Here is a 14,826-nt window from a genome sequence, read left to right as displayed (position 1 = left end):
TAGTAAGTTGTAAAAAACGCTCAATTTGAGCTATTTATATATATATATATATACATACACACATATTGAAACTACAAGCTAGCTAAAGCCGGCAAATTGAGCTTATTCGCCATATTTTACAACTACTTTCTGCTGACGAGTTGATGTGTTTATTCAGAGGAAGTGTGCAGAAATGAGACGAGCCGCCTGGCAGAAGCCCCTCTCATGACGCGAATTCCCCACGCGGATGAAGCGAGTAAACTCAAAATGTTCAAGCGTCCAACTACGCGCAAACAGCGCGATTTATTCGCGCAAGTCGCGTCTAGTGTGAATGCCCCATAATGAGGAAGTTTTGATTTCCGAAACTTACAAAATGTTTTTATAGTACAATGACATCTTACATGTTACAAGATCAAGGAAAATTTGATTTATTAATTCACAATCCCTTTAAAACCACTGCTTATGTGAACAACAAATGTGGTACATTTACCAGAAAAGTAGATCTAGCAAATTTCATCCTTCCATTTGTTTTCTAAACGTAGGGTTGCTGGAATGCTGGAGCCTATCACAGCATCTCAGGCTGTAACTCCCTGGATGGAGGGCTGACACACTTACGTACACACAGACCTGTGGTGCTTCCCACTGAGCCACTGTGCCACCCCAATACGGCAATTTACTTGGTTTAATGTGTAAAAGGGTTTAATTGTGAAAGTCAAACCTCAGTATGTTCAGTTGACAGAGTGAACTCTTCAGTCCAACAGAGAGCAGCTTCACTCCTGAATCCTGTAGATAATTGAAACTCAGGTTGAGCTCTCTAAGATGGGAGTTAGATGATTGTAGAACTGAAGACAAAATTGCACAATGCTGATCAGAGAGATGACATCCAGCAAGTCTATAACACAGGATGAAATAATTAGGTTAGGTTAGTTTACTTCATACCTGCAGGTAAATTTGTTTTGCAGTAAAATGATATGATAATGGGTTCCATTCTCTACAAGCACATTAACACATTAAAAACACACACAACAAAATAATAATAACATGTGCTCAAGACTCTATATAACTATATTTTATGCTACCTCTTGAATGGTAAATATATACATTTATATATATACATATATATATATATACACACACACACACATATAATACCCCTACAGCTTATTCAACACAGTTAAAACAGCAGGAACAAAAGCTGATTTTAAACTGCTATATTGTGCACCTTAAGACTAAAAACCTCCATTCAGAGGGAAGAAGCTGAAGTTCATTGTGCAAAGGGTGTGAGTCATCATTAAAAATAGAAGTAGTCATAATCTGCAACTGTCTAATATACAGGGATGCTGGATACAACTGTGACTCACCAACCAATTGACCACCAAGGAAAAGGACAAAACTGATTCAATAAAAGCATGTTAAAACATAGTCATTATCATTCAGTCAATATGAAAATATGATTGTTTCCTTAATATAAGCACTGGTGATCTTTTTACACATGGCTGCACAATTAGATTCAAAGTTCAATTTTCCATCAATAATAGTCCCAAGGTATTTATAGGATTGTACATGCTCAATAGTCTGGCCTTTAATTAAAGTAGTTTCATTCATGTGAGTGTTCCTCCTAACATAGGTCCATAGTGGACAAAATAGTCAGTGTCAAAAAACTGTCATATAAATCTGAAGCTTGAGAGCACAGACTTAAGTTTGGTGTCAATTTAAATAAGACCCTTGGCAGATTATTGAAGTAAAAAAAAAAAAAAAGTTTAAAAAGTGAAACCAAAAAAAAAAAAAAATTATACAGCAGGGGTTGGCAATTATGTTTGGCATCGGGCCAAAAAAAATTCGCCACTAGATGGCGGGCCAGAACATAGTCAAAGGATAATTTAAATTAATTGATTAAAAATGCAACTAGAATTGCCTGTGAAAGACTGTTGCAGTGTCTTTTGTAACTGGTATTGAGCTGTTATTCTGTGTTAAATCCTGTAGTAGGACAGCCATTAACAAAAAGCCACATTTGTGTGGCAGTGTCCGGGTGCAACACAGACCGCCTTGCTAAAACACACATATTTGGGAGATGCGGAATGGATAAAAATAACTAAAAAAATAAAAGAGGTCTTGAATAAGCCCATTAATGGCATGTTTGAGTTATGCTCTTAACGAACAATGTTTTATTTCCTCTTTCCATACTGTGAATAATAAATGTGTCTCATTTTAATTTGCTTGTTACACAATGGAGCCTAACTTATTGTAATAATTATTTGACGTAGCCTACTTTTACACTCAGAATTATTCCTTGGCATCCTCATGTACTAAACTGTACTACATTTTTTTTAATTGTTTGCCTGCTGGAGGTATGCTATTACGTTGTGTGCAGAGTGATGTTAACATTTAACTCCCTCGAGTCAGAGGTATTGCCGGCGATACCACCTCGGTTTTTTTCTTACCAGTGTGAAAGAGACTCAAAATACTCTGTCAATGTTGCACATACAATTAAGAGTTATACACCATTTTAATCTGTGAAATATCTTCTTTTATTTGTGTACACTCAGAGTAAAAACAAAATGTTGTGCTTTTTGCAAAATAAAGAAAACTAACATGATGCGTGATCTGTCGTCTCCCTCTGAATGTCCAATCTGACCGTTCTCAGAAAATGAACTGTCACTTAGTGAATACTAATCACAAAAAAATGAGACTTATGTCTAAAGAAACGTTGAAATGTCAGGTTTTAAATCGTGTAAGTCAAATCGAAAACAAAAATTCTCTGTTTATGTAATCTGTATGAAAAGAGAGCCATGTCAGACGCCTGTGATTCAGCTCATTATCCGCTAATGCGGCCACACCCACGGAGCGAGCGCTATTCAGACGCAAATTCTGAGGCAATACATGTATACATCGTCTCAATCGTGTATTTATTGTCTTGAAAAGTGTTTATCTGTATGTTATAAGCATGATTAGTGATCTCTGGAAGCCTCTGTTAGTTCCTGGAAAGTCACATGGTATGCCTGTTCTTCTTTAGAGTAATTTGTGGACTAAAGGTGTACAGAGCGCCTTCCGGCTGCAAGTATGAATTGAAAACACAGTATCCAGTGCTCATAGTGATGACAATAAATATTGAATAAATATTACTCCTCTGTATAGAAAATTGACATAAACATGAGAATCCATCAATATTTCTCCAAATGTGCATGTTTTTAAGCTAAAAGGCTATATGAAATGCCATAGTGGTAACATGAATGTTCAGACGCTTTGCATCACAGAAATACATTTTATTTTAAAGTATATAATAGAAAACCATTATTTTAAATTGTAATAATATTTCACAGTATTGCTGTTTTTTCTGTATGTTTGATCCATGATGAGCTTGAGACATGTTCACAGAGGGTTTTTTCACATAGCCTACCTGACTGAAAGAGCTCATTGTTATGCAGGTCATTAGAGGTCATTATTCGAATCCTTTGTCTTCTCAGGTGTGAATCACAGCATTATTCATGATGATTCACACCTCCACGCATACTGTGTTTCTTGACAAAAAGTGTCTTACAAAATTTAAATATCTATATTGTTTTATATGAACGAGTAGGCAGGATAATTTTTACATCATTTTGAAGCAAAAACTCTAGTCTACAACCTCCAATACCCAGAAGTCTTGTGAACACAGATTTAATGTATTTTTTTGGTCTTATTTCAGTGACTTCAGTTTTTTGTTTTTTCAATAACCACGCATAAACGTTATTCCTTCAAAAAAACAAACATGTAAATACATGTTCCTCACATATTATGGTAGCCTAGTTTGTGCTGAATACAGTGTAATGACATTTTTGTCATTAATATGTTTATGAACAACTGAAAAAAGCACAAATGTCAGGGCATGTCAAAACTTCTCCAGGGCCCAAAAATCCTCAGACCCCAGAGGGTTAAACTAGCTGGTGAGAGAAAATTGCACTATCAAAGAAGAGTCTAAAGAGTAAAGTTGACAGTGAAAATAGGGCATACAAAGAAGAATGGAAAGACAGCTATGCATTCATCCTACCTAGTTTTGTGAATGCAAAGCCGGTGTGTCTCATCTGCAACGAAGTTGTCGCTGTTTTCAAAGAATATAACACTGTGTCTACACCGGATGCGAGCGGCACGATGTGACGCGTCAAATGATAATAGAACCCATTATAATCAGTAATATTGTCTACACTGGATGTGGTGCGGTGTGACACGAGTCACGCGACAACATATTCCCAACAGTGAATGGATTCCCCGTTCTGTTTCTGACGTAGTCCAAGTGCTTTGCAACGGTCGGTTTGTCGTGTTCAGTGTAGACAGCTTTTAGCTGTTGCGGCTGGTGTAGACATGGTGATAACATTAGATGGCACCACGAGACGAAGATCTATTTCAGAACCAGCCGCTATCAAAATAATCTGGCTGTGGGCACGGGCCAGATATTATTGCTGGCGGGCCAGTTTTGGCCCGCGGGCCGCCTTTTGCCGATCACTGTTATAGAGGTTTAAATTTATGAAAATTATTTATGAACCATTATTTTATATAAAATATACATTTTATGACAAAATGCTAGAAAATCAAAACCATAAATCTAAACAAGTTGTGTTCAAAATTTAATGTTGATATCTTAACCCTTTGATGCATACGATCACACCGGTGTGATCAGAACGTTCAGCGCCTCGTGATCAACTGCCAAATTCAAATGTGCTTGCACACTTTGGCTGCCGCTAAACCACAGACGGACGCGCACAGCACTTTCATATATCACATATATGCAGTGTTTCCATTATAATTAGACGACAAGTTTTATTCATATCAGATACACATTGTGAAAGTAACTTTAAAGTTTACTCTATTCTTCCCCAGTTCACTGACTTACTTACTTTCATGTATTTTGGGAGAAGTGGATGAATTCACGTGTTGTAAATCCAACAGATCCGATTCTCTGTGCAGCGCAAACTAACATGGCGGTGCCCATCGCGCATATGGCTCAACTAACGCGATCGTTATAAAGGTGTTTAAACAGCAAAACACATCCGGAAAAAACGGAACTGGCACCGCGTTCGTTACGTAAGTTGAATAGGGAAGGTGTAGGACATTCAGCGTAAGCTTTCTGAAGAATACGGAAGTGCGGTTTTGGCAGAACCACTTGAAGGTGATCATTTGTTTATATAAAGCGCATACATTTAAATGGAATGTTTTCCTTAAAAACCTTCATTTCTTTTCAACTGAAGAAAGAAATACATAAATATCTTGGATGACATGGGGGTGAGTAAATTATCATGAAATTTTAATTGGAAAGTGAACTAATCCTTTAAAGGAAATGGGGGTGAAATAGTAAAATTCCAATAAAAATACACACCTGTGCCAAAATTGTAGTTTGCATTAACACAGGCAAAATTATATATATATATACACTGAAAAAGACAAAAATGTCCATAAGGTCACACAAGTGTTAAGCTGGAGGTAAGATTCCTCACACCAGTGTACAAAATCATCAGTAACTGGGCCATGGCTGGTCTCATTCTCCTGAAGCAGACTAACAATAATTGAATCATCTGCATACTGCATATATTTTATGATGGTTCTATTGTCATAACTGCTCTGACACATATTTGTGTAAAGAATAAGTAATAAAGGTGACAGTACACACCATTGAGAAGACCCTGTAGAAGAATTTTCCGGTCAGACAAAATAATATTTACCCTCACTCTCTGTATCCTATTGGTTAAAAAATTAAGTATCCAACCCACCAGATTGGCAGTCTGGCATGTGTCCCATTTCCATCCAAATGTCTAAAAAGCAAATTAAGCAATGTTACTGTAACGTCCTCATCATAAGTGTTTTGAAATTTCAATGGTTCACCACGGAGGGGCGTGACTTTGGAAGTTTGATACATGCTCCGAACCACTGATTTTTCTTAATAAACTGATATTTACTGCATTCGCTATTGAATCCTCCTTATTTCACATGACAGTATTATTGAAAGACACCATTAACATGTAGTTAAGTGCATCATATAAAGGGAATATTAACATAGTTACAATACATTTGAGATTATTTAATGTATAAAAATATGTGGGCAATACATTATTTATCATATATTATTCTTATATTTTAAATAATTCATAAGTGTATTTTCTACGTCTGATGAGTATATTTAAAAGTGTAAGAAAGATGGGTTCAAGTGTACTACAAGTGGTAACTAAATACATTTTTAGTTCTGAATCTATCAAACACAAATTTAAAAGTCAATCTTAACAACATAATGTCTAGATCAGTGGTTCTCTAACATGTCCTGGAGGACCCCCAGCCCTGCACAATTTGTACGTCTCCCTATTTCTGACACACCCATTTCAGGTCTTGCTGTCTCTACTAATGAGCACATGAGTTGAATCAGGTGTGATATATGAGCGAAACATACAAAATGTGCAGGGCTGGGGTTCCTCCAGAACAGGTTTGGGAACCACTAGATAATGTAGCCCATCTAGGTGGCATTTCATATCAAATTACTCCTTTAAAGGGGACCTATTATGCAAAATCCACTTTTGCATGGTGTTTGGATATAAATGTGTGTTGGCAGTGTGTGTACACAACCACCCTATAGTGATAAAAATCCACCCACTCCTTTTTTTTAATCCCCATAAATCATAAGCAGTGTCTCAGATCAAGCCGTTTACAGCTTCCTGGCAGTGTGACATCACATTAGCCACAGGCCCTGGCCACGAATGTTGATAGACACTGCCGTTTTAACATAGAACCGCCCTGAGCGAGTTCACAGCGAGTTGTACACAGTCCGCCATTGCTGCACTTACGAGAATGTCTCCCTAGCATTTTAGGGACTCTGTAACTGGATGGATTAATCCACATAGCTCTCTCCATTTACTCTCTAAATCCGAGCCACTGAAGACGAGGTGGATTAATTTTGTTTTTGAAGAAAATGCTCCCTCAATTCTACCGAAATTCGTTTATGTCTGCGCGAATCATTTCACACCGGACTGCTTTGTGAATGAATGTCAATACAAAGGGACAATACAAAACAGAGGTTGTGCTGAAAAAAGTTACTACTCAAGAATGTATCAGTACAAACTGTTCGTGATCCAGCTTACAGCCTCCAGATTGATACTGGATATGGCAGTAATAAAAGTTAGAGAGCACTTTTTATACAGTTCAATGGAGTTGATTTATGGATATAAAGTTTACCAGTTTATTAAGCACCACCTGAAATTATTAAGCTCTTACAGAGATTTTCTAGAGTGAAAATGGACGCTTCATCTTTTGTGTGAAGTACAATAAACATCATGAAACTCATCTGTAAAGTTATGGCCATCATTCGGACGGGGTCCGGTACAACAGGCTTGTACTAATATAGTGGAAGAAGACAATATAAGTTATAACCGTAGTTAAACTAAACTATACCTGTTCTATCTCCATGCAGCACATATTCGCAATTTCTGACATTATAGTGCGTCCTGACTGACTCCTGACACCGGAGAATCAGCTCTTGAAGCTCCGCCCTCTTAGGCCGAGTGCAGCAGCTCATTTGCATTTAAAGGGCACACACGTTTTTGCTCAACCCCAAAAAGTGGCAATTTTAACATGCTTTAAAAATTATCTGTGGGGTATTTTGAGCTAAAACTTTACATACTCACTCTGGCGACATCAGAGACTTATTTTACATAAAAGCAAGTAGCCTAGTAAATAATATAGAGGAACAACGAAACATTACAACCAATAAACAAAGAGTGCTTTCAATATTTAAGAGTATTTTGCTTGACTATGTTATCAAACAGCTACAAACACAAATTAAACCTGCAAGCAGCGATGAAAGGGCCCTCACACCCAGGCTCACCGCCACCCGGTGGCCTTAGGAAAACATTGAACAGTGGGCAACATGCATGTAAGTGAGTAAATACAGGAGAATTATGGCAATTAAGTCATTTCAATGTGCCACACTTCCTCCTGCCAACAGGTGGCGCTTTGATTGTAACTGAATATTGCCATGTAGATGTCTTTAGGCCAGGAATATTATCAAACATGAAGTTTGGAGCAGATCGGATATTGTATGCCTGAGTTGCGACAACTTTCTGTTTTGTGGCGTAAATCACACACATTAGCACTTAGCCAAGTGTTGCATGATTTAACGTGTTTCTAGCATGTTTGGTACTTCGTGGCATATTTAAATGTGTTTCAGGGAGTTAATTACAGTGTAAAGCATGCCATTTCCTGTTGCCAGTAGGTGGCTATGACTAACAGAGTATTTGTATGTAGATGTCTTCAGGCCAGGACTCTTATCAAACATGTGAAGTTTGGGGCAGATCGGACATTGTTTGCCTGAGTTACAACAGCTTCCTGTTTCATGGTGAAACATCAAACTTTGTCAGGCCGCCACGGACACGCCCTTCAGTGAAAACTCAAGATCTTCACAATTTATCATCGCTAATGTCTTAAGATTAGACTGACAACATATGATGTTGATCTGGTTAAATCTCTATGAGGAGTTAATCACAGTGTAAAACACGATATTTCCTGTTGCCCGCATGTAGTGCTATAACTGTTACTGAATATTGCCATGTAGATGTCTTCAGGCCAGGACTCTAATAAAACATGTGAAGTTTAGGGCAGATCAGACATTGTATGCCCAAGTTACAACAATTTCCTGTTTCACTTTGTCAGGCCGCCACGGACACACCCTTCAGCGAAAACTTAACATCGCAAAGGCCTTTAGATTAGACTAACCAAATATGACGTTGAGCTGATTAAAGCTCTAGGAGGAGTTCGTTAAAATACAACATCTGGAAATGGCAAAAATTCAAAATATCTCACTTCCTGTTGGGTTTTCGGATTTTGCACCCAGGGACTTTTTTGTAGGTATTGGGCTGTTACATGTGTCTACCGAATTTCATACTTGTATGTAAAACTTAGAGCGAAGGGCGCTTAATTGAAATTTTGTAGGTGGCACTATCGAGCCATTTTGCCACACCTAATTCTGAAACCCATATCAGATGTAAATTTTCACCACTTCTGATGCGTGTGAAAAGTTTCATGAGTTTTCTAGCATGTTTAGGCCCTCAAAAATGTGATTCATTTCAGAGAAGAATAATTGACCGAGCAATTACAATAGGGTCCTCACACCATCGGTGCTCTGGCCCTAACTATGTTCCTGTTCACCTTGTCAGAGTCAGACAGCTGCCTTCTAACAATCAGTATCCTTACAAACGCTTCGGACAACTCAGAACGCCAGTAGAGAAAGGCATATAGTTCATCATAACATCGTAATATACATCATACACCCGCCATATTGCTAAATCTACATGATTTGTCATATCAGTAGAAAAAATATACCGGGATAACCTGGCTTCTCTCAAGACTCCCCTACTAGTTCACTGTTAATGATATGCTAAAGCCCACCAGCATGTTGAAGTGATTGGTTACAAGGTAGTTTGTGACATCACAGACATCAGCGATTTCAAACCGTGGAATTGAGACTGCAGTTTTAAGGAGAAAATACAATGGTGTTGACATATGAATTTGCACATGGTTTGTTTTAAAGCATATTAAAACACCACAGACATATAAACAACATTAAAAACTTGATTTTAATTTTTAAGACATAACTGACTGTTTGCATTAATTTCATGTCATAAAAGCATTTTAAGATGCAAGTATATTTAATCAATTAAACTGAGTCGCACACAGCTGCATGCGCGAGCGCTCTTCACAAAGCACACATGGGCATTTTAAAATAGAAAGCAGCCTTCTGTCAGTGAGTTTCATATTTTTAATATATAAGCGCACAGCATTCCAAACGACAACGATGCCTTCATAGACCATTTGTAAGGAAAACAGGCCTACTGGCAGGCGAGACCGCAAACTGCAAGCTGTCCGTGAATGTAATTCACTCTAGCCTTTCCAAACCGTATGAAACATTTTATGTAAGGTTCGAGTGGTTTGTGTGTGAGAGGAAATGAAAACAAGCAGAATACAGGTATTTCTGACAGTGCATGTCCACTGGCGCAGAGCGAGCGCATTCAGTTTATTCCTATGGAAGTTGAGCTTCAGGCTCGCTTGAGTGTCACGCTCAACTTCGATATGAAAAAATATTGAATATCAAATATATAATATTGGATATATATATATATATATTTAATGTATTTGATGACTTCAATTTCTATAGTATTTCTTAAATACTAGGCTAGATCTACCCGAAAACATTAAAGCACATTAGTTACTTTATTTCCATTTAATTTGTGTCTTTGTTCTACTGTGTTTATTTTTCCTATTGCTTGTAATTTGCTTTTTTCTTTTCATTATTTTATTACTGATGATTTATTTCAAAAGTTGCTTAGGAACCTTTTATTAGGTTAAGTTTGCTGTGGTATTGGAATTGATGGTGGTGGTGGGGTGTACATTGTGTCAGAAGGAAGGCCCACTGTCTTTTACTTCACTTAACTTCACTTATATATGGGTATATTACCCATACAAGTTTAAGTTTCATATGTTTTTGGGTTTTTTTTTGCATTTTCACTCATTTTCCTGGTTCCTTGTCATGTGACTTCTTTGCCCTCATGTGATCCTGTCATGTGCCTCTTTGTTTCATGACATGTTCTCATTGGTTTGATTTTATGCTTATTGCCAAGTTAAGCCAAGCGATGTTCAAGTTTAGGTCTTTAACATTAGGTTTTGTTTAAGTTCTTTTCATGTCAATAAAACTGCACTTGGGTTCTTCCAACTTGCCATCGGTGGACTCGCTTACAGGGTAGCACATCCAGTAAGAGCCATTTTCACAGGAGCTATCCGGGCATTAGGGCTGCACGATATTGGAAAAAACTGACGTTGCGATATTTTGTTTTTCTGTGATATATATTGCGATATGAAAAAAATTCACCAAATGACTTGAATAGCTCTAGTTGGAAAGATTTAATCATTCTAGAATCATTGGGGTGATTTTGTAGGTGAGTGAAAATAATGAACAAATTATAAGCATAGATAAATATAATAGAACAAAGATACAAATTAAATAAATTGTGTTTTATATTTGTCAGGTAAGTCTTAACATTATTCAAAAACAGAAATTGAATAATCAAATGTAAAATAACACTGCATAGTCTTCACTGTATAAATTAAATATAATTAACCTGTGTTAAAACTACAAAAGTGTTTTTTTGTCTGTGTCTTTTGTTGTTTTATTATTAACATTTATGACAGAGAACAGCAGGAATATTAGGCATATACATCTGCGCGGCTCTGTGTGTGTTTCACATCTTTGTGCCCTCAAATGGTTTAAAATCGCTTGCATGTTTAAACTGACAGGACACGTTCAAATGATAAACTTTCATTGTATGATGATCAAACTTTGCAATTAAATCGGAGAATCGTTTTGAACCATGGTGTCGGATCTGTACGGATTAACGATCCCCACAAGACATCGCACATCCTCCAATGTGACTTTCGTGGATGCACACATCGTGATTTTGAAGCTAAAACGATATATCATGCAGCCCTACCGGGCATCATCAAGCACCTACTGTATGTAGCAGGTACACATTCTGTAATTATAAATATGCCACCACCCTTTTATATACACCTGGATTCAAGCCCAAAACAATGCAGGCAACCAATTGTTTTGAAGGGATTCCCTGTCACACAAAGTCGACTGAAGTCCAGGTTACAACACTCAATTGACTGACCAGTTGATACAGAGCACAACAAGCAGGTTTACTGATGCCTGTTGTGGAATATTTCTTGTAGTAGCAATCATCAAATTTCCAAAGCTGGGCATTAAGTCTTAACATCATTAAAATAGTTTTATAGTACTGAATGCTATGAAGCATTGTTGTTCTGCAACCCAGCTATATTTATTTATGGGAATTATCTATTTGTTTTTATCAGTTTTGACAGAATTTGGAGATACAGAGGTAGAAGAGCTGACAACAGACTTCTGCTCTACCAGCACCAACCATATGCACAAACACTGATCACTATAATGGTGACTTCAAATGAAACATTTTCAATAAAACATCAATATTAGTTAGAGCTAAGCCTCTGCTAATTCTCAATAAAAACATTTGTAGACATATCAAAGAATTAAAGTTAAATTGGTATGTAATAAGTGAAGATGGTAATGCTTTTTGGGGGGAGTTGTTTAATCATCCTCTGGTGAGATCTTGAGAGATTTAAAGTGTTCTTTTATTTGTAGTTGATTTCGTCTAAGTCTGTGTGGCTGTAAGTCAGTTGTAGTTGTGTTTCTGCTTTTATCTTCCTTTTTTCTGTAGTTTTTTCTCTATCCTTCAGACATTCTCCTTGTTAACTGCAGGTGTTCATCACTAATGCTCAATCATGACATAGTCGCTTAATTATCTTATTAACTTCAACTGCTTCAGTGTTATTTTAACACTCTGTAGAGTGGATTATATAAACACTAAACAGTGTTCATTTAACACTGAGGATTTTGATGTGTTCAAATATCATTTCTCATCACATGTTGTTTACATGTTGTTTATTCAATATTCTCCCAATTTGCCTCAAAACTTCTTTGTGAATAACAGGATGTCTTTGGCTTTTTTGCAGCTCTATATCATATTTTGCCTGTTGAGACATTGTATTTCTTTGAAGAAAATGTCTTCTGACTACTAAATAATACTTTGTTTGAATACTTTGTTCTGAATGTGAGGTGGTTGAAAACATGTTTTCCACAAAGCTGTGTTTCTGCTGTCTACTGTTCAATGTGCTTAAGTTTAAGTCTCAACTACAGACAGATCTGTTTCTTATGTGATGACATCAATGAATACTCACAGAGCTTTTCTGCAGTTTATCACAGCTGGTATCATTCTCCATCTACCATCGTCTGGTGTGTTATATTTCATGTGATCAAACTCATCCAGCACCTCCTCTGACATCTGAATCATGTGAGCTACTGCTGAGCAAAATGAAGGAGAGAGATACACCTCTTTATCTGATTTCACAAACTCCTGAATCTCTCTGGACAGAGTCTGATCATTCATTTCCAGCAAACAGAGGAACAGATTAATGGATTTGTCTGCTGAAACACAGAAATAGTCCTTGATTCTATTTTCAATGTGCCGTGTGAATCCCTTGATGGTCTTGGAGCTGTACTCTGTGTTTGCCAGTAGATCCTGTAAGATTCTCTGATTGGACTCCAATGAGACACCCAGAAGGAACCGCAGGAACAGATCCAGGTGTCCAGTTTTACTCCAAAGGGATTTATTAACTGCTAATATCAGTAGTTCATACAGCGATATTTTCTTAGATCTGTACCTCTTATGTTTATCATCCAGAAAGCAATGCAATGGTTCCATGTTTTTCATTAGATGGGAGTAAAACACATAGAAAGCGGCTAGAAACTCCTGAAAGCTTAGATGTATGAAGCTGTAGACTTTCTTCTGATGAATCACAGATTCCTCCTTAAACATCTCAGTGCAAATCCCAGAATACACTGAGGTGTCAGTGACATCTATGCCACTCTCTCTCAGGTCCTCCTCATAGAACATCACATTGCCCTTCATCAGCTGTTTGAAAGCCAGTTCACCAAGTTTTACAATCATTTTTCTGTTGGACTGCAGGAGTTTTTCTGGATCTCTCTCTTCATACTTCTGATTCTTCATGTTGATCTGAATCCGCAGGAACTGGATGTACATTTCAGTCAGAGTTTGAGGGATTACTGTACTGTCATCTTGTTTCAGGATGTTTTGAAACACAGTAGACGAGATCCAGCAGAAGACAGGTATGTTGCACATGATGTGGAGGCTTCTTGCTCTTCTGATGTGTGAGATGATTTTGTTGGCTTGATGCTCATCACTGATTCTCTTCCTGAAATATTCCTCCTTCTGAGGCTCATCGAATCCCTGAATTTCTGTCACACGGTTGATGTATTTGGAAGGGATCTGATTGGCTGCTGCTGGTCTGGATGTGATCCAGATGAGAGCAGAGGGAAGCAGCTCTCCTTTCATGAGGTTTGATATCAACACACCCACTGATGAAGTCTCAATCACATCGGAAAAAATCTCACTGTCTGAAAACATTAGTGTAATTCTGCTTTCATCCAGACCATCAAAGATGAACACAACTTTACACTCCTCATAAATCTTTGAGTCCAGATCTTTAAGTTCAGGATGAAAGTCCAACAGAAGTCTGTCAAGACTGTACTGATGATCTCCAATCAAGTTCAGCTCTCGAAATGGAAGAACAAACATGAAATCTACATCCTGATTGGCTTTTCCCTCAGCCCAGTCCAGAACGAACTTCGCAACAGAGACGGTTTTTCCAATTCCAGCAATGCCTTTAGTAAGAACAGCCTTGATTTTGTCTTTCTCCTCACATCCTGGTTCAAGTGAAGCTTTGAAGATGTCATTGCAGTAGATTGCATTGTCTTGTGAGTGTTGTGTTCTGGCTGTTCTCTCCATGTGTAAAACCTCATGTTCTTCATTCACTCCTTCACTCTCATCCTCTATGATGTAAGGCTGTGTATAGATCCTTTTCAGGAAGGTTTGATTCTCTTGTAGATTGAGGCTCTTAAATAAGCTCTCATACTTATTTTTCATGCTGGTTTTGTGTTGGTCTTTGACTCTCTGTAGTTCATCATCTACTGGTTGGTGAGAATCAGGCTGCAGGTCTCTAGTCCGATCATCTCTATTCACACAGCAGAAACAAGAACAACACAAAGAATGAATAAGAGCATGAGCAGAAAGATCTTCTGGAAAAGCCATGTGTGTCATTATCAAAACCAGTTGAGACACAATAGACAACTTTAATATAGGTCCAAAATATTTTTAAGCAGAAACTATTTTAGGTCAGCTGGAACGATCTTTATTCTTAAAATGACACTAAATGTAAAATATT

The 14,826-nt window shown here is 37.5% G+C and overlaps 2 protein-coding genes across 5 annotated transcripts in view; one reads left to right on the top strand and one right to left on the bottom strand.

The window, feature by feature from the left end:
• The window catches only part of LOC127510665 (gastrula zinc finger protein XlCGF8.2DB-like), a 242,149-nt gene that overhangs the window by 171,411 nt on the left and 55,912 nt on the right, over nt 1-14,826 (top strand). The window lies entirely within an intron of this gene.
• Nucleotides 1-14,826, bottom strand: part of LOC127510582 (NACHT, LRR and PYD domains-containing protein 3-like) — a 30,647-nt gene that overhangs the window by 12,669 nt on the left and 3,152 nt on the right. The window contains exons 3-4 of the mRNA XM_051890246.1: nt 12,763-14,616; nt 698-871 (exon numbers count right to left, since the gene is read on the bottom strand). Of these exons, the coding sequence (XP_051746206.1) occupies nt 698-871; nt 12,763-14,616 (2,028 nt within the window). The remainder of the gene's footprint in view (nt 1-697; nt 872-12,762; nt 14,617-14,826) is intronic.

Source organism: Ctenopharyngodon idella, chromosome 4 (genome assembly GCF_019924925.1).
Source record: "Ctenopharyngodon idella isolate HZGC_01 chromosome 4, HZGC01, whole genome shotgun sequence".
Taxonomy (NCBI): Eukaryota; Metazoa; Chordata; class Actinopteri; order Cypriniformes; family Xenocyprididae; genus Ctenopharyngodon; species Ctenopharyngodon idella.
This window is presented reverse-complemented; position numbering and strand designations above follow the sequence as displayed.